Source organism: Leuciscus leuciscus (genome assembly GCF_965113295.1).
Source record: "Leuciscus leuciscus genome assembly, chromosome: 19".
Lineage (NCBI taxonomy): Eukaryota > Metazoa > Chordata > Actinopteri > Cypriniformes > Leuciscidae > Leuciscus > Leuciscus leuciscus.
The window spans coordinates 29,801,120-29,822,381 of record NC_138743.1 but is presented as its reverse complement, the minus strand read 5'-3'; the positions used below and the strand labels follow the sequence as shown (position 1 = coordinate 29,822,381).

Sequence of the window (21,262 nt, the reverse complement as noted above, 5' to 3'; positions counted from 1 at the left end):
CTGGCTAAATCTTACAATTTCCCTTTAGGGACATAAAAAAAATGTGGAAAAGTATTATTTTATGGGTAGTTTAGATTTCTTTGTAAACCATTTGTTCGTGTGATGCTGAGAGAAACACCAGTCTATATATATACAAACACTTTTATTCAGAAATGAGGCAGCATTAAATTGATCAAAAGTGACCGTAAAGACATTTAAATTTCTATTTCAAAAGCTGTTATTTTGAACTTCATCTCAGAATACTTAAATGTATCATGATCTCAGCAAAAAAATATTAAGCAGTTTTATAAACGATATATAAACCATTTTCAACATTGATACAAATAAGAAATTCTCTGTCAATTTGTAGTTAAACTAGGCTACTAGTTTAGAAAAATTTGAAGTAATTTAGAGTCAATACCAACCTATAGAGTCATAACCAACCTGTTCCTGCCTGCTGTGCTCTTTCTTGCTTGGTTTTTCCTGTTTTCTAACTTTCCTGGCTTGGCATGCCAAATCTCTCCTCTTTTCCACACACACAGGGCAAAGAGCTCCAATCTTTCCCTTTCCAGTTTTTTGATATTGTACTTTTTTATTTCTGCAAAACTTTCCAGAGGACAGTTCACTGGAACACCATACACTCTCTTTCCATCACTCATTCTTTTACTTTGACTTTTTGACAAGCTGCCACTGATGTACACTTTGTGGGCAAACTTGTTGCTGTAAATTGATTTGTTGAATTGTTTTGCAGATGTAAAAAAGTTACTGGTTGACTTTTATCAGTACTGATTGATGTTTTGATGTTTTAAACTGAATCGTTTAGGTTGAGCTATGCATCGTCAAAATCTATCTACAGTTGATGTTTATCACATTTCATCAATTTTATATGAGGGTTCAGTTGGTGCAAGACTGAGATGTACTGTAGATGCACACGGCACACTACTATTTTTTTTTTCTTTTTTTTTTAACAAATGTATTAAAGTGAACTGAATCAATTTGATGAATCATCTCAGGGCTCTGGCAGGCTTGTTACTAATAATTTCATGTCTCAAAACTTGGTTCACTTACCTCTCTTGACTCGTCTTTTGGCTCTTTGAGTCTCAAAGGGTGATGTGCTAATGAAGAATATTTTGTAATGTTTATATCAGCACCTGCAGAAGTAGTGGAAGGAGGATGCCGTGATAAAAGTTTATGTAAATAAAGGAAGGTTGTCTCCATTGATGGAGAGCTTTTTTTTGTTTCAACCTTCCATCCTTTTCCTGAATTTAAATGACTTCATCACTCCATGCTTTGTTTTGTATGTACTCCCTTTCCATCTTCCTGCACTCTCTCTTTCCTGTCCCTTCAGCTGTCAGTGTATGTGGTGGTGTTGCTTTTCAGTGTTTGGGAAGTTACAGAGGACCTCAGGGTCATCAGTTCAAACCCCACATTTTCACTGAGCTTTAAATGCTTTCTGGATGATGATGATGATGATGATGATGAAACAGACTTTCACAATGTTTAAAGTTTACTGTAGTTGAAGATTAAATGGAGCTAACATACAAGCTCAACCACATGTCTTTTAATAAAAAATAAATAAAAAACTCAGATGTGGAGATTGACCACTTAAACCCTATAGCTTGTATTGTCAGTTACCAGCTTTTAACATGCCAATTTCTACTGTAATTTTCAGGTAATCTTGATTCACAGTGCCATTCATTTGTAATGCATGTCTGGCTTGGTTTGCACTGATATTGTTTGTCTTTGTCATGTCAGGGCACTCCAGTGTTTGTGCATGCTGGACCTTTTGCTAACATCGCCCATGGAAACTCCTCTATCTTGGCAGACAAGCTGGCTCTTAAACTAGTTGGAGAAGAAGGCTATGTTGGTGGGTGCACACACACAAACACATTCAGTCGCACACCACTGCTTTTGCTTTTTGTAGTCGCATGCTTTCATTGACTACAGACAAAGGCTATGCTGGGGGTAAGTTAAAACAACAACAGTAGAGTTGTTTTCTGGTTCAAATCATGAGTGGTCACACATGCTTATTGGCATCTACAGCTTGAATAAAATCACAAGATCTGGTGTTGTGCAAAATTCAGTCACCCTACAGAATCCTATCACCCTTAACAACCAACAATTGATAAATAATGTAAATAAACACACAATGAAAAATAATACATGATAGATAGTAGTGTATATGTATTTAAAAATATGAATATATAAAACATTACTGTTTAAAAGTTTGTTAGTAAGATTTTTTGTTTTTGAAACCAGTCTCTTATTCTCACCTAGACTGCATTTACGATCAAATTGATCATCATCATTATATTGTAAATATAAAACCGTAATATTATTACAATTTAATATAACTGTTTTCTATTTTAATACCATTTAATATGTATTGTGGTCTAGTGATGGACTAGCACAATTTTCAAGTCATTACTCCAGTCTTTTTTGTCACATGATCCTTCAGAAATCATTCTAATATGCTGATTTGATGCTATAGAAACATTTCTTATTATTATCAATGTTGAATTAACAGTTGTGCTTCCACGGTTTTGTGGAAACCATGATACTTTTTTACAGGAATCTTTGATGAAAGTTCTGAAGAACAGCATTTATTTGAAACATTAGAACATACTTTGGTAACATTAGAAATGTCTTTACTGTCACCTTTGATAAATTGAATGCATCCTCGCTGATATAAAAGTATTTATTTCCTCAAAAAAAGTCTTAACGTAAACATTTTAATGGTAGTATATAATTTTGACTTGCACATGTAGCAACTTGCATTAGGGTATTTTAAAGGCTTAATGGCTAATCAGTTGATGTTATGCTAAGTGAGTGACTCAATGTCTAAGTGAGTAATTTGCTAGTGGCATGTCTTGCTGTTATGCTAAACTGGAAAAAACAAGAAAGGTTTAATTTAACCATGTATAGCTTATATAATGTGACCATTTAAATTGCGTTAATTGACCATCTTTACGAAGTTATGACTACGATAATTAATAAAATAATTTTGTACAAGTATATAGAATTTGGCACAACACTGAATCCTTTATCTTAAAACCCAGAAGAATGTTTCTTTTTGTTTTTTTTAAAAGCTGAATCCAACTAATCCTCTCAGTGTTGGCACACCTGAACATACAGGCCTACGACACACACACACACACACACACACACACACACACACACACACACACACACACACACACACACACACACACACACACACACACACACTCTTTATCTTGCCATCTCTCCGTCACTTTATCACTTCCTCTCTCCATTTCTCTCTCTCATTCCTTTGCTCCTCTCTATCCTTTTTATTCTCTATCCCTCCCTCCCCTGCTCAATGACATGCCCCAGACACTAAAAGAATGCTGGGAATGGCGGAGGCCCTGTGGTCCACGCTAAGAGTAGTGTAAGCTTCACCCCTTCATTTAAGGACAAGCTGAAGTGTGTGAGCCCAATGAAAACACTGCCTACTAAACTGGCCAAGAGCTGTGTTGAGTTACAGCCTCTGGAATTTGAGATACTTTTTCTGCCAGCGTGTAAATAGTAAATTCTTTTGAAAGGACACTTTTAGGGCTTCACGATTATTTGAAATACGGAAACCGAATTTGCGAATATGGCTTAGTGTGATGATCAAATAGCAAAGGCTGCGATTTAATTAATTAAATATATGGGCTGTGTGTTTCGGAGTGAAGCGCGGCACCGTGTCATTAAGTGCATACGTTTTTCGCACGTAATAACATAGCGTACGTCTCCATCTCCGCATCTGAATTTGGGTCACTTATAACATGCATTTGGGAACACAGCATGCGGCAACCATCTTCTCAATCTTGTAATGAGAAGCATTTATAAACTGGCTGTTGACAAAAAAAGAGAAGCTTTAAAGGACAAGTTCGGTATTTTACACTTAAAGCCCTGTTTACAGATCGTATCTGATGAAATAGAACGGTTAAGATTAAAATTTGGACACATGCTGCTGTCCCGAGAATTTTAGGTTTATTTCGCTTCACCCCCTCACCCCCACAATGGTTGTCTATATGCACTGGAAGATTCCGTCCTAAAAACACATTAAACTTTAGTTTACAAAGACGTGAAACTCACCGAGTGGTCAGGGGTGTTCACTGATATGTTCCATCAAAAATCGCTGAAAAAGATGCATTCCAACAGGTTTTATCGTAGTTTTTGTCCAACTCCATTGACTTAATAGGACGTGCTGTGAGACCGCAGCACCTTTACGGTATTACTCCGCCGCTTCTTCTTCTGCTTCTTCTGTGTATTCAATGAAATGCCCGTGGTTTGCTTGCAATTGGCAAAGGTGCATTATCGCCACCAACTGGGCTGGAGTGTCTATTATTCAAGCTCTCAACGGAAGAATCACGGGTGTGACGCGTTTGGCAAAATAGGTCCACAAAAGCGAAATAAACCTCAAATTCTCGGGACAGGAGCATGTGTCCAAATTTTAATCTTAACCGTTCTATTTCATCAGATACGATCTGTAAACAGGGCTTTAAGTGTAAAATACCGAACTTGTCCTTTAAGGGCTACCTGCGGTTTTCTTTAAAATGAAAAGTTTGATGGTTTAATGTTTGAAAATGAAGAAATTAAGACTGTGGGAAATATTAGCATTGTCATTTTGCAGTTGTACAGTAAAATAACACCATTTTTATTTTACAGTGAAATATCACAATAGTAATATTTCTATTATAATATATTTCATTATTATTATTATTATTAATAATAATAATAATAACTACAACTACTACTACTACTACTACTACTACATTTATTATTATTATTATTATTATTATTATTATTAATAATATAATCACACAGTTTCTGGCCAAATTGTGCAGCTCTTAAAACAAGCACAGCAATCCTGAAGATTTTTTTTTTAAACAATTTACATTTTTATTAGAAAAATCGCAAGCCCCCACACCCCAACCCCCAGAGGACAGTAAGAAAATGAATTGTATGATTGACTGTATTGCGAAAGACAAGAAACTAGGACTTCTCTCGTTTGTTACGTTCAAAGTCCATATTGGACTTGGAGCGTCAGCATCAACAAACAGCTGGAATGCTGGGAGTTTGTTGACTTTTGCTAAATGTTAGTGAAGGAGGGGGACGTGTGTATGCGTTACCTGAAGCCAAGGTATGTGTGGTATGTAGTGTTTTTGCTGTGGGTGAGAGGGAGGACGTTGCCTATATCAGCTGATTATACACAACAGATCTGCTTCACAGGAAAACCACCGCAGTGCTCAGAAATACCATAGTGGCATGGTAGTAACCTTTATTCTACCCAAACTAAACTGATTTCGCTCAGACCTCAGACTGATAGATGTGCTGATAATTCCGAATTCTCTGCAAGTTCCTGAAGGCCGATAACATACTCCCACCTTACATTCTCTCTCAGACCCGGAATGGCTGTAAATCTGTGCCTGACTGGTGTGTGGATAACCTGAGGCCTGGTGATGTACACTCTTTTATAGGGAGCATCTATAGGAGGTGGTTTACTTTCTTATGGCACCTGGTCTTCCCAAGGTCATGAGCGCGGTCTCCAGGATAACGCTCTGATTCCCTGAATTTTTTTAATCAAAAAGTAAGGATTGGCTAAAATGTCCTCACTTTTCTCTCTTTGTCCTCCAATGGTCTAAATCTCAAACTGGTCCTCACAAAGATAGCTGTATATACACAGAGACACACACACACACACACACACACATGCAGAGCCTCAGAAAATATGCCAGACCTCTCTGGTGGAAATAACAACATTACCCTTCCCATTCCCTCCTGCTCCAAAGGCCTGGGAAGTAGCACAGGAAGCTTGCAGAGTTCTGGGAAAAATGGATGCGTGGAAAGACTCCACACATGCTTACTGTTCATTGGCACATACACACATTAATACTGACCTGTTCAAACCCAAACAGTAGATGTCTCTCACACACAAAAGAAAAAAAGTGGCATGCAGGGGGAAGGAAAATACAGTGGAGTTGAAATCATCTTATTGATCACTCACTCATGATGGCAGTAACACATGTGGAGCACTTACATGCTCACTCTTAAAATGGTTGTAATTATATCCTTATTATAATGAATGGCAATAACTCTTCCTGGAATGTGGGGACAATTCGATTATTACGTAATTGTAGGTTGCTTTCATGTGTACGTGTGAGTGTTGTGCTCTTATCTGGCTCAGTAATAATAAAGTATAGATGCCGAATGTTTGTTTACATCAGTATCTAGCACAACAGAGCAGTTTTTATATCAATGTCTTATTTATAAATGCTCTCGTTATTGTTTAATTTCCTGCTCCTTCCCTGCTCAGTGACGGAGGCTGGCTTTGGTGCGGACATTGGCATGGAAAAGTTCTTCAACATTAAGTGTCGGACGTCTGGGCTGAGGCCTGATGTGGTGGTGCTGGTAGCAACTGTACGAGCTCTGAAGATGCATGGAGGTGGACCAAATGTAAGTGTGTGTGCACAATCACATGTCCCTTTATATGCATGACTGCATTAAAAATACATTTGAGATATTTACAATTGTCTGCACTGTATATTTTTAAAGGTCACAGCTGGTGTACCACTGCCTAAAGAATATATTAATGAGGTAAGCAATGTTTATTTCCCAATCTTGCTTCAAATTATTATATTTGTAAGTCTAATGATTTAGTGATTCAATTTTAGTAAGAACAAGATGTTTTGAACACATTTTTTTTCTTTCTTTTTTAACACAACTTATGTACTATCCTACTCCAACAATAAGTGGCGATATTGCTCCCCAAAGGCAGGATGAAAATAAAGAGGGTTGGAAGGAGGAAGGTGAGTAAGTGAATGAGGGTTTGCCCCACCTCATTTGAGCAAAGGCCCAGAGCACATCTCCTCCACCCTCTCCAGCTCCCCTCTTCCTCCCTAATGTGGTTTGGGTTATTCAATTAACAGGGTAAACACAATCTGTGTTGTTGAAGCTAGAGACACAGAGGCGTAATGGGAGTTGTAGTCTAAGAAACGCCGTACCTGCTTTTCATCAGTCTCTCTAAAGAAACCCAGCTGAGAAAATAACTCGAGTGCTTAAGCTAATTGTGTGGTTCTGTAATGAGAAACAGAAAGCACCAAAGCATGTCTCCTGAGCCTGAGACTGGTTCTGAGACTGGTTCTGCTCCATGAGCAACAATTGAGTTAAAAAAAAAGAGCCGGAAGTTTCCTCTGAAAGCTAAGCCGGTTGGATGACGTTCTCTAACTGACTCATCCTTTTAATGAAGATCCTGATGAATCATTCAGATCCAACTAAGATTTTAATGCTTTGCAATTTTGTTCCAATTTCATTTCTCTAAAATGCACTTATTGTAAATCTTGTGAATTAAATGTTAATTACAGACATTTCTTCATTTTGTTTTCTTTTTAACAAATGTATTGTCTGTTTACTTTTTTCATCAGAATTTGCAGCTGGTTGCAGATGGCTGCAGTAACTTAAAAAAGCAGATTCAGATCGCTCATCTCTTTGGAGTCCCGGTGGTTGTTGCTCTGAATGTCTTCAAGTAAGGATTGGTCCATTACAAAAACTCATTCTCCAGCATGCATTTTCTTCTAAAACATGATGTTTAAGAAATATGGTGCATTAAACCATTAGAAAACAGCCATGGCTGACGAAAAGCCAATAATCAATAGTTAAACCTAGTGCTCTGATCAAAAACAGCCACAGATGGTGTCCTAATTTAGCCTTTTTGCACTTAAACGTGTCTTTCCAGTATGTCTGGAAGCCCACAGTTTTTGATGAATATTTAGCCGAAATGTGGTTTGCCCTGTGCCATTTTGATTTGCCTTGTCAGATCCCATGACATTTCGCTTTCTTTGAAGGACTGACACTCAAGCAGAGATCGACTTGGTGTGTCGCATCGCAGAGGCTTCTGGGGCCTCAGCTGCTGTTCCGTGTCATCATTGGTCCAGAGGTGGGCGGGGCTCTGTGGAGCTGGCACATGCTGTGAAGGAAGTTGCATCTCAGGAGAGCCGTTTTCAACTCCTGTACAATCTGCAGGTGGGGCCAGTTGCGATTATTTGTGTAAAAAAAACAGTTGAACATTAATAAAACATTATTAAAATAAGTAAAACCGAATCCCCTCAAAGACAGAGCAGATTGATTCTGATAGGTGGTTTAAATATGATCGTATCTAAAGGTCAGCTGGTTTGAGTTAACCTTAGTGAGTTTGGAGGTTGTGACTTTGATTAAGTGATTCTATGAAAGGCACGGTAATCTCTGCTCTTGGCTCTGGCTGCCCTCTATTATCCTATTAGAGGTCTGGGCGCTTGCTATCCCAATCATCTACATGGGGAACTGACTGGGGATTTATGACCACCAGATAGACAGAAGCCACATTTTAGAGCTGATAATAAAAAAAATAAAAAATAATTCAAACTCCATAACTTTATCTCCCCCCGCACTCCTACTCTTTTTACTCTCTTGATCTGTTCATTATTATGGTCTTTTTTTCTTTTTACAGGATCCTATTGTAGAGAAAATTCGGACAATTGCACAAAAGGTTTATGGTGCTGATGACATTGAGCTTTCACCTGAGGCTCAAGCTAAAATAGACTACTACAGTCAACAGGTGAGAAGGGCTATACATTGCCACTTAACTTTACAAATGCACAAACAGTTTTGATATTTAACCTTTTCTTTTAATAAATATTTTAAAACTTTTAATATTCAATGTTTATCTCCATTTTATCTTTTTTTTTTTGTTATATGCATCAATATAACAGTACATAGTTATAAACTGCAATATTTATATACTTTTTATACAAACAGATAGTTTTGAATGTATTTATTGAAACTGATAGCTGATTCATGGAAATTGACCAACTCTTTGCTACTCAAGTTATATATTTTCGAGTACAAGGATGTGTCTAAAGAAAAAAAAGAAAATTTGTTTAACGTTTTCACAATTTTTCTTGCATCATCTGATGTTTTATATTGGTCATTGATATTAAATGGTTAGATAATCTTGGCCCAATGGGTGCATCTCTCAATATAACAGTTAACGGATGTCAAGCGCCCAGAGCTGATGTTGTGCATGTCTTATGTGGGTATTAACTGTCTGTAAATCTCTCACAGGGTTTTGGTGCTCTTCCTATCTGCATGGCCAAGACCCACCTGTCTCTCTCTCACATGCCTGAGAAAAAAGGTGTTCCTACCGGTTTTATCCTGCCCATCAGAGATGTCCGTGCCAGCATTGGTGCAGGGTTTATCTACCCTTTAGTTGGAACAGTAAGTGATTATCTTTGAAATCTGATGGAAACTCTCATCTTGTTCGTTCTTTTCCATTCTGTCTGCATGTCTACACTTTCCTTCCAAATATATTTGAAGGCTTTAAATCTTTTGATGCCATCCACTACCTCTTCATATTATGTTCTTTTATTACTTCCTTTGCTGGTAAGTAACTGGATGTTTCAATAACTAATAGGATCCAGGATTACGATTGAACCAATGATCTATGACCTCGTTGGGACTTTTAAAAACAGCACTCATGCCAGATTCCTCTGCCTTCATGTTTTTGCTCTCTAAAAAACAATATTGCCTGGCCTAAGGCAGGTATATCTCTGTCTGAATTCCTGACAATGTTTGGTCAAGGCCGTTTTTAATAATGAGAAGTCTATTGGATTCCCACTTAGGATTCATTATGAAACCTGTGAATCAGCCTTCTAAAAACAACCCTTAGAGCATGTGTGGTCAACTTTTAAATGACCCATGCTTGCCTTATGTGTGTGCATGTTTGTGGGTTTTTATTAAGATACTTTTTTTTTTTTTAAAGCTATAAATTAAAAACAATTATATACATGCATCAAGAACAATGTAAAAAATAATAATAATCTGTTGGTTTCACTGTTTAAAAAAAGGTTAGAAGTTTGATTATTTTGATTTGATGATATCATGTGGTGATGCTCTGTTTGAGCATCCTGACCAGCTGGATTTTGCTTCGTGACCCTTTTTGGCCAACCAGTGGTGGACCTGAGGAGTTTGAGGAACCCTGAAAACTGTTATTGTTTTGCGATTTCAATTTGGTGACGCTGCTTAATTTCACTAGTTTTTAATATAAATAACAATATATTTGTCCAATGTTGCTCCATGCTTTGTTATTAATTGGCTCTATCCCTTCCTCTTGCTAAAGTTTCCTTTAATAGTGCCCCAGTTTGATTGAGCCAGCATTTTTGTATCTTTTAGTCATTGTGTGTTTTGTGGGCCGGGTGAGGCTTAGGAAAAGGAAGCTCATTTCCGGGTTGAGAGTGAGGTCTTGGCTACGATGTGGGGTCAGGATCAGGGTGAGGTGTCTGCAGCGTGGCTTGCTGGGAGATGGGTGACTGTGACCCAGCCCCTCCGGTCTGACCACCGCTCTGTCCCCTTTCATCTCCATGGGCCTGCTGCGGGACACACGGCCAGCACTCATGACCTCTCACCTTCAACCCCTCTCAGAATTTGCTGCCAATGCTTTGAACTTCAGTGTAATAATCTCATCATCTCCATATCTGCTGTTCTGCTTTATCTTTTTTATCTTCTGCTTCTATATCATTGATATATAGAGGTTACTCTACAATAAAAATCATTCTGTTTCATACCTCAAAAACAAACTCCTCAGTTTAAATATATGATAATTTTTTCCCCACCCTAATGAAACGCCAGGACATGCCTGAAGTTTTTTTTTACGATGTGCATGAACGTTTGTTTGTTCTTCTCATTTCACAATGGAGTCTTATGTTCTTGACATGCATTTTAGAACTATATACAGATAATAGAGTTTAGCTAGTGTGAGCAGTTACCCACTGAAACAAACTGTTGCAGTTGTTATCTTATGCCTCTGGATCTGGGTGAAATATATATGGGCTCTATTACAACACTGGCCATCTCGGGCATCAAAACACATTACACATGCTGTGGTGGAGAGTGTGGATATGGTGCAATGAAGTTCGCCGATCACAGCAATGAGTGCTTGCATTTCTGAAAGAGGAAATTACAGAGTCTCCTGTTTTGCTTAGACATTGTGCTAAATATTTCCTTTGCCACCAACTCCAAGAAAGTCTGATGTGAAATGGAGTTTCTTCTCCTTCTCCTTCTTCTTCTCCTTCTCCTTCTCCTTCTCCTTCTCCTTCTCCTTCTCCTTCTCCTTCTCCTTCTCCTTCTCCTTCTCCTTCTCCTCCTCCTCCTCCTCCTCCTCCTCCTCCTCCTCCTCATCTTCTTCTCAGTCTTCTTCACCTCTTTCTCCTTCCTTCTCTTCATCGTCTTCTTCCTCTTTCTCCTTGTTCATCTTCTCCGTCTTCTTTTTGTCTTCATCTTCCTCTTCTCGTCTTCTTCTCCATCTCCTCCTTTGTTTTCTTCCCCTTTTTAGCTCTTTTAACAGTGATACTATAAAAAACTTTGTGTTTTTTTTTAATGAACACATGCTCCCTGTCTTTCAGTCATAGCTAGGGTACAACTTAGATTTTAAATGGCATGTAATCATTATACAGGAAAGCCATATCTATTCCAGTCATTTCTGTGCATTTCTGTGTGGCTCAGGCTACAGACAGGTGTGTGTTAGTCTGCTGTTACTTTCAATGCTGGCCCCTGAGGGACAAAGCAGGCATGGGGGCTTACAGGAGGAAGTAACTGATGTCATGCACCAGATATGTGAGGGAGGGGTCAGCCAGAGAACAATGAGACTCAGCGGATCTTAGCTTCCATTCAGCTCAGGAAATTTATTGCCCAAAACCGTGTCTGCTGTAAGCTGCACAATGAATTCCTGATGATACTGCTGGAAGGCTTATGGTGTTTTGGCAACCTGGCCAACACGCTGACATGAACACATCAATAGCAGAATGGTGCAATGAGCATGTTCAGTTAAAACTATTTACAGACACAATGGTCTGCGGTAAAGGAAACATGGCTAGTTGTTCTTGAACAGTTACTACACTGAGTATTGTGTATGGGAATAATTGTGGGGAATATCTGTGCTTAATTTATAATGGCATCTATATTTTTTGTTTGTGTAGCAATGTTTAGAAGACTGGACACAAAGTGAACACCTAAACCTAATGGAAAAAACACACAGTACTGAATTTTATGTGCAGATTTGTATTCTGGCCAATTATGTAATCTCTTGTATGTTTTTGGCACAATGACATCTCAAAACCACACAGCCAAGGGGTTGACTTTGTAAGTGAATTTGTTGATACAGTGTTGCTTTGGTTCAATGTTCTTGGTTGGGGTGGATAATGTCTACCTTCATCCTCTGAAGTGCACATAACCACAGAAAACAAAGGTTAATCAGTCTTGAGGAATCAAAGGTCAAGTATTTCAGATTTATATCGTCCATGGCAGTTTGGAATTGAGTGTAGCAGGACCTTATATCTGAGAGTTTTATAGTTTTCATTCTCTGGGCAAGGTAAAATTGCCGGATAAACGATGTACTGTTTCCTCTGTCTTTTTCTGTCTTGGACTGTTTTTTAATGATAATTTAATTAAGATAATTCCTTTATTTTACATGTCTCACATGTGTGCCAGTCACTTGATTTTAATCTGTGGTATTTTAAAAGATGTTTTTTCTTTTTTCTTTAATGGTTTGACCCCTGGCTTCAGATTTTGTTGTTTGGGACATAAAAAATGATGACCTTCAGTTTTACTTAATTGCGTTTCAAGTCTGCATACTTTTTAAAAGTAACAGAATAATTTTTGAGGGAAACCTTGTGAATAATGATTGCATATATACACTGACCTCTCAGTATTTGCAAAAATATTTTTGAATTAATATTCTAAAACATTAAGATGATTGTGCATCTTCATGTTTTATTACAGTAGTAAGACACATCAGTTTCAAAAGCAGGACAAAATTTGGGTCTTCTAAGAACCACAATTGTCTCTTTAAAAAATTGCATTCATTAAATGATTTTAAGTTTTGGTTTTACGGTTTCCAGCATTAGCTTCTGTTTGTAGTTTAGATTTGTCTGCTAGTCTAGTAAAGTCATTTGGAGGTAACAAGATTTGCCTAGAATAGGTTTTTAGCAATGTGGTTTAAACATGCTTCAACTTTTTTTGAAAACAATCTCTTCTTTGAGAATGAATTAGGGCTGTGACGGTGGCAATTTTGTTTCACCAAGGTGGTAAAGGACTGACCACTGGCGGTTTTGCAATTGCAACCATTCAGGAGCACAGAAACTTGTCAATGCTGCTAACCTATTTATAAATAAATTAGCTCCGATAGCATGTTAAAAAGCTACAACAAAGTGGTAATGTTTTTGAAGTAGTTAACACCTTAACTGTCACCCCTTAACCCCTTAGTATGGGTGGTTTGGCAGTATTTGATTTGAATTCATCCTCTAATAAACGCATAAAAGGAGCACATATGTGCGTTATAGCTCGCAGCCGCATCACAAATCGAGAATCCATAATATTTTTCTTTATATCAAACATTTTCAGACCTTTTTTCTCAAATTTAATTGGTGTTATCTTTTGAACTCTTGGCATGAAAACAGCAGTAAACATGAAAAATCATGAAAAATGTATTTCAAAATAAAGGTCTAAACATGGCTAATGAGTATGAAATATTCTTGTTGCAAATTGATAAATCCCAACAAAGATAAATGTATATACCTAGCATTTGTTTACCTACTCTGCGCTTTGCTGGGGGAAACGAGCAGCCCTCTCTCTTGTCTTTAATGTCTTCATATTTTCCCAGATATTCCAAAGTCACTGATGAAGGTTGGAAGAGCGATCTTATCATCCGCTTAAAGGGGTGGTTGATTATGATTACATTTTTCTAACTTTAGTTAGTGTAATGTTGCTGTTTGAGCATAAACAAAGATACAACACTCAAAGTTCAAAGCAAAGGGAGATATTTTATTTTAAAGAAATAAAGGACTACAACAAACGGCTGGTAGGGACTACACGACATTCCTCCTGGGTTAGTGACATCACAAACCCTAAAATTTACATAAACCCCGCCCCCGGGAACGCGATTTATAGATTATCATGACAGATTATGCTGATCAATGACTAGAAGATAACTACACATAAGCTACTTAAATTCCATCAGCTAACCATTCAGAAATGTTGTGTTGCATTCTACATGTCACTTCTTCTTGAGTCTCTCCATCTTTCTGACTCCGGTTTGAACATAAAAGGCTAAAAGTTTTTGAAATGTTCAGTGCATGTCTATGTGAGGTAAAAGGACACAAGCTGTTGAAGCTCCGCCCTCTGTGCCAGGAGCAGCAGCTCATTTGCATTTAAAGGGACAGACACAAAAACGCTGCGTTTTTGCTCACCCTCAAAAAGACAATTTTAACATACTATATAAAAATATATGTGGGGTACTTTGAGCTAAAACTTAACATACACACTCTGGGGACATCAAAGACTTATTTTACATCTTATGAAAAGGGCATAAACCACCCCTTTAAGCAAGACCTTTATATTTAATGTTGCATTGCCGGGGAAAGTGAAACTGAATTGCCAGTGTTATTACCCCCTCATTGAAGTCAGTACCTGATTGCCTAATCCTTACCCCACCCCTAATCCTAAACCTACCAATACTAGGGGGGTAATAATTTGCGGGGGTCAGAATTTGGCACAACATCGGCATGTGTGGATTAGGGGTTGAACAGACAGACCAGTTGACTTTAATGGTCTGCCGCTTGATGTCAACTAGTCGTTGATCATTCATGGCCTATAGAGGGCGCAACTGAATAACAAAATCTTTGAAGTCCACTTTTATCGCTCCGTTTCAGTTAAAATGACAAATACATGCACCGCTTATTTTACAGGCAAGTTAATCACCGCTGCATTACGCACGCACACACAGAAGCGCGCATATCACGTGAAGATCACGTGCACACAATCTTTCAGTAGCGCAGAAATGTATCTGAAATGTAACTGTTCTGATTTATCAATAAAATCGCATAGAAACTGAAAAGTTCTAGCATATATTTCTTAGTAACTAAAATCTACAGCTTCACTATTAGTAGAGAGACGCTGCCAGGTCCAATTCACTGTTATCCACAGTCCAGCCCTGATTATTCTCCCCTTCTAGGGGCAAAAAGAAGACATTCTAATGATAAAACTATTTAAAGTAAACTCCTTAAGGCAGTCATATGCGCAAAAGTTGTTGCTGTGTCTGGAGACCAGTTTGCTTTGTCCTCATATTTTGTTAAAGACCCCCCCTGTGGTGAAAATCAAGTTTTTAATGTTGTATATGTGGTGTTTTTAATATACTTTAAGACAAACAATGTGCAAATTCACAAGTCAACTCTATTTCTAAGTATTTTCTCCTTAAAACTGCAGTGAAAAAAAGACCGTCTCAAAATCGTGGTTTGAAATCGCTGGTGTTTCTTATGTCACAAACTATAGCTTGTAACCTTGTAATCATCATTACTATGCTGCGACGCAGGGGAGTCTCAAGAGAAGCAAGGTTATCCCAGTATATTTTTCAGTTTCTATGAAATATCAGGTACATTTAGCAATATAGCAGGTGAATAATGTGTATGTATATTACAATGTTATGATGAACTATATGCATCTCCACTGACGATCTAAGTTGTTCAAAGCGTTTCTAAGGATACAGATTTTTGGAAGGCTGAGTGAGATGGCGAACGGGAACATGGTTTGTGTAACATTAGCAACACATTATTCGCTGTTTGATAACATAGTCAAGCCAAAGGCTAATCATATTCATTACCGTTATGTCTCCAACGTTGTAGATAGCGATACAAAAAATTCATTACCATTCTGATCCATCGACTTGTAGACGAGTCTGTAAGAGTGAGTGGAGGCGGGGCTCATTTGCATAATCATGAAACTGTTTATACTAAATGTAGCAAGGGTGTAGAGTTGCATTCAAGCTATTTAAGGCATGAATAAAATGTTTTTGTTTGTTTTTTACAGTAAAAATGTTTAAATATGCCATTTTGGTGATCAAAGATTAGTTTTAAGGTATAAAATGATTGACTACAAGGGGACTTTAATGCATTTATGCTTTTAATATGTTGTAGCTTAAGTATAGCTTTTAGAACTGATTATAGTGAACAGGATTTAATTTTGTTTGTGTGACTATGTAATTGTCTTTGTTGTATTAATGATGCTGGAAAGCACTTTTGTCAACTGCAGTAGTTTTAAATCTGCTATAGAAATTAAATGGTTATTTTATTGTAGCCTGGATTATTTTCATATCTTATTTAGAGATACAATACACTGATAAATAATACAAAGATATTACTTTTTAAAAACAATTTTTTTCTGCAGTAGAAAACGTTGTGGCACCAAGATGGAGATATGTGCTATGAAGGGGGCCCTTGGGTTTGCTATAGCTCCAGGGCCCTATGTGTTCTTAATGCAGGCCTGCACGTACCCCTCATTTGGCACAAATCCAAGTGTTTCCATATTTGCAATTAGTTGTTAAACTGTTATTTCTTTTGTAAACTTGTACTTATCGCATGTCCCAATACCCATGTAAAAGTTAGAAAGTCATGTGCAAGGTTTTTTAGTTTTTTGCCTACTACCATCCTGAGTGAATCTCATGGTGCTTTTCCATTACCAGTACCAGCTCAACTCGACTCGGCTCGGCTCGCTTTTCGCTCCGTTTTCCATTGCAGATAGTACCTCCACAATAGTACCTGGTCGTCATAGCAACAAACTATGAATCTGTCTTTTGTTCAGTGTTTTTCTTTTCTTTTCTTTTTTTCTTTTTTTTTTTATATATACCCAGACAAAAAAAAAGATTTGTTTCCCATCAAAATGTTTTCTTGTCTTATACATTTCTTTCAGATGAGCACCATGCCAGGCTTGCCTACTAGACCCTGTTTCTATGACATTGACCTTGATCCTGTGACGGAGGAGATAAAAGGACTCTTCTGAGGACATTTCTTCTGACCCATACATGCACTTGACCAGTAAGAATAAGTCAAGTCACATTCATTTATATAGCGCTTTTAACAACATAGATTGTTTCAAAGCAGCTAAGTTCAGCTAAGAACACAACTATGTGTGTCAACAATGACTTAGTTTTTGTGCTTTGCTCATGCCACACCCCAAAAAGATCAGATTTGATTTAATGTACAAAACTATCTCTCCTTATCGTCCTCTTTTCTTTTTTTTTTTTTTTTTCTCTTTCTTTCCTCCATTCTCAGGTGTTCCTCACTGTCCGTGTAGGCCGCCATTTCATCATACAGCTCATCCAGTGCCTTCTACAAATGAAACAACTGAGGCATCAACTCCTACAATAATAGCTTCCTTTTATGAATTTTGTATTTAGCAGGTTTTCATTTAAATTAACTTTTTAACTGTTTGTTTAGAGTTTTAAGCTGTACTTTTTTTCTTTTTTCTGTAAGCATTTGTTTACATAGTGTTTTAGTGTTTACAATTTAATGACGCACAAAAGCTTTTTAACTCATTCCATGCAGCTTAAAACTCCTAATGCTTTTTTCTGTTTAATTTGTTTCAGGTTACTTATGGAATATGGTAACAGTATTCAAGCGAACTCCATTTATATAATTTTCTATTTGAACACCGTTAGCATTCTCCATTTGGAACCGTAAATAATTTGTATCAGTTTCAGATGTTTGTTACAGCCAAATATGCCATGAATCTGATGTCTGAGAAGCTTTTATTTAGACACTACACAAAACAAAATTATAGGTGTTGTTAGTGGTTTGACACCTGTACTATCTCGCTCTCTCTCTTTGTTATAAATGATTAAGTGTTACATATTGTTACATACAGACTTCAGTCTACCTGTCTACGCACCTGCATGTGAGTACATGCCAGAAAATCTTGTTTTAGACATTCCACCGTTATCTGTTATTCTGAGTCTTAAACTACAGTGTGCTACGTGAGTAGAGAGAAGAATTCCATTAACTGTTGCAATAGTTGTGTATGCTTCAAACCCTTTCCATTGATGATAGATTCTACAATGAAAAAGGCAGTCAGAAAACAAGATGACTGGGCAGAAAAAAATAAAAACAGTATTTCGGTGTAAATCCTTTGAAATGGATTGTGAACAATATATAAAAAAAAATGTATCGATATGCCACTTTTAAAAAAAGTTTGACACATTTATTATGTGTCTGTGAGAGAATGCATGAGTGAGTTAATGAATCGCTAATCCATATTGTGAAGTCAGACTGTTGGTCCACAAAGGTGAAATTCCTTCAGATTAGATTCCTTGGTCTTTTATTAGGATAAAGAGCGGTGATGTATCGAACAGTAGCAGACGACCGGCCCCCACCCAGTCTTTCAATTCTTGTGCCTCTACAGGACACTGTCCAATCAGAGACACCCTATGAGGGCAGCAGTACTCATTCATACCCCTCTCAATGAGAGGCCTTTTGCTCCTCTTTAAGACACCCATAATTAGCTGACCAACTCAGCTTGACATTTACTCAAATACTCACACACACACAACCTGTAATCTCTTGCCCCACAGAGGACAACCAATGGAGTTTTTGTTGGTACCCAAAATAGTAGTCCAGTAGTGTTATTGTTCCATTTTCATGACGTAAAAAAGGAATACATTATGTGTTTGTGTGTGCTGTAAAAAGGGGAAGTAATTATTTTATTATTATGCATATTTGAGATTGGTGCGAGCTCTGATGAATAGGTTCCTGTTGCTGCCAGTGACTGCTGCCATTTTGATCTTTTGTAGGGCGCCCAATATGGAGCTGTTCTTGCTCATTTAATGCATTTCACCCTATACACTAGTGTTAAAAAGTTTCTGGTTGGTAAGATTTTTTTTTAATGTTTTTGTAATAAGTCTCTTATGCTCACCAAGGCTGTATTTATTTGATCAAAAATATAGTAAAATGTCATGAAATATTTAAAGTTTTCTATTTTACTGCATTTTAAAATGTAATTTATTCCTGTGATGGGAAAACTGATCGTTCAACAGCCATTACTCCAGTCAGAGTCTGATCCCTCAGAAATCATTCTAATATGGTGATTTGGTGCTCAATTTATTTCTCTAATGTTGAAAACAGTTGTGCTGCTTAACATTTTTGTGGAAACTGTGATACATTCTTTGATTATTAGAAAGTTTTAACAGCAGCATTTATTCGAAAATCGTGTATCAAATAGCTTTACTGTCACTTTTGATCAAGTTGCATCTTTGCTGATTAATAAAAAGCTTACCCACCCCAAACGCTTGAAAAGTAGCTTATATTAACATTCTGTGCGCTTTCGCAGTTATTATACAGCATCAGCTTGTTAGCTAATAGTGAACTATCTGAATTAGCTGTAGTCTTTCACGTCAATCATTTGAGAGGGAGTTATTAAAGTCTCTGCCTATGTCTAGCATCTCAAATCAGTCATTGTTTCAATTTGGTTAAGTTGTTTTCTGGGTCACAGAGATGCTGATTCATTTACATTTTAAGGCTGTTCTTTTGACATTTAGACAAAGCCATTGGGAATTCAGGCACCAACATTTTGGCGGCTGCTCTTTTTTTTTCTTTTTTTTTTTCAACAAAATAAATTCCCTTGTTGGAGAGATGTTATATACTGCAGATCCGACTCACTATTGCAGCCATGTTTCTAATTGTTATTTAGCAACCTCTGAGTTTTATTTTACATGCTGTAACAGTTTGTTTTCCACCCTCAGTTTATGCAAGTCATTTAACCCTCTGGACTCAACCTTGTTCAAGTGGGTCTGTCACTGTTTGTAAAATGTAAGCTACTGTAAGTGTCTTTATAAAAGCATCAGCTACAAGGCAAATTACTCATTATTTATTAACAATTCTAATGGCTTTACTTTGGTTTTCAACTTGTTACATATTGGGCCTCTTTCTACACCGTAGTCCTGAACATTAAAATTATGAATCAATTAAACACGTGTGACTAAGCATGTTAAGCATTAATTAAGTCTGTGCGAGGAATCACATTGGGTAAAGTCAGTGTTATTTAATTTAGTTAGTGTGCAAGCATTGTGATACAGTCTGAACATGTCTTTATCAAATTACTTTGAGTTCATAACCCACAAAATGTTTAATGCACGTAAAGCACTGCTCTACGTAATAAGAGAATATTGTTTTAAGGATAAAAAAAAGATTATGAAGGCGCTCTCTGATTTGCAATACACGTCATTTTTTTTAAATTATGGATTTAACTACGTGTTCAAAACGCACCACTTATCCACCACAAACTACTGCCTCTAAATAGGAGCTGGGTATTTCTGAAAAGTGAATCTATTCCTTAATTGTTTTTCCCTCTTCTTTTAGTCTAAGTTATTCTTTAACAATGACCAAACTTTCGCTCAGAACATAGGCATCCACAGGAATGGTCTTTGCATAACATAAACATATAATCAAATGACCCAGCCTGATCCTTCATATACTTCTTAAGAAAACAATGCATTATGTATTTTAATACAAAGTCTAGTCATTTTAATCTTAACCCTGGGTGTTGTTTATTTCTCTGAACATGGAGCCAGTGTATCGCACCACAGCAAAGTGGCTTGTGCAAACTCGGTTGTGATTCGCAAGTGTAATTTACACATTTAAAGATTCTAAACAACATGCATGAGCACAGCCAAATACGCAATTAAAGCGGAGACAGAGAGAAACCTCATTGCATGGTTGGTTTAGATGCATGCATGATGTGGACGTAAACTAGTGCCCTCTTAATTCGGGATTTCCTGTGGGACACGTTCCATAGGCCTGTTTTTCTGTGGAGGCCCATCCGGAACCCAATGTTGACATTCCCACTGTCTGTAAATAAAACCAGAACAGAAGCTTAAATTTTAATATATATATTTTTTACCAAGACAGTACCAAGTTATAACGAATAAAATGTAAGTTGTAACACTAACAGACATTTTATAAATATGTCTACATATATGTATATATATGTGTGTATGTATATATATATATATATATATACCTGTATATTATAATTAAACAAGAGAAAATTCTTATTCAGATAATACTAGTTCTGTAATTTAACATTCAATAACATGATTACAAACCAAACTATAACGAGACTGAAATAGGCTACTTATCTCAGAATTGTATTTTGTCCAAAAATGTCATCTTTTAGGCTGCCTCAGAGGTTGGTAGCCATATAGTACCTTTCTAAATGGTGTTACAGTCCCAGGTCTCACTCTGGTTTGATGCTGTAAGGCGTGTCTGGCTGTTCTCCATGTGATACTGATGGGAGGAGGGCTCCTAAAAGTGAACCTACAGACCCGTTTCAACACTTTCCAAAGCAGACAACCCTCGGGACGGACTGCAGGGCTCATTTACACGGGCTGTTGGATACCTACTTCCTTTTGAACGCTCATTATTTT

At 37.2% G+C, this 21,262-nt stretch overlaps 1 protein-coding gene and 1 long non-coding RNA gene across 3 annotated transcripts in view; one reads left to right on the top strand and one right to left on the bottom strand.

Annotated features, from left to right (window-relative positions):
- Positions 1-19,123, top strand: part of mthfd1l (methylenetetrahydrofolate dehydrogenase (NADP+ dependent) 1 like) — a 37,535-nt gene extending 18,412 nt beyond the window's left edge. For both annotated transcript variants that reach the window (XM_082147388.1, XM_082147389.1), the window contains exons 20-28: positions 1,735-1,846; positions 6,302-6,441; positions 6,541-6,582; positions 7,410-7,510; positions 7,830-8,007; positions 8,471-8,578; positions 9,085-9,237; positions 16,756-16,880; positions 17,118-19,123. In XM_082147388.1, coding sequence (XP_082003514.1) covers positions 1,735-1,846; positions 6,302-6,441; positions 6,541-6,582; positions 7,410-7,510; positions 7,830-8,007; positions 8,471-8,578; positions 9,085-9,237; positions 16,756-16,845 — 924 coding nt within the window. In that variant the 3' untranslated portion in view covers positions 16,846-16,880; positions 17,118-19,123. The remainder of the gene's footprint in view (positions 1-1,734; positions 1,847-6,301; positions 6,442-6,540; positions 6,583-7,409; positions 7,511-7,829; positions 8,008-8,470; positions 8,579-9,084; positions 9,238-16,755; positions 16,881-17,117) is intronic.
- On the bottom strand, positions 18,007-21,168 carry LOC309482194. The gene is made up of 2 exons (XR_014200255.1): positions 21,044-21,168; positions 18,007-20,684 (listed from the first exon to the last, which is right to left on the bottom strand). It is a non-coding gene; the product is annotated as an uncharacterized lncRNA (long non-coding RNA).
- Positions 21,169-21,262: the final 94 nt, after the last annotated feature.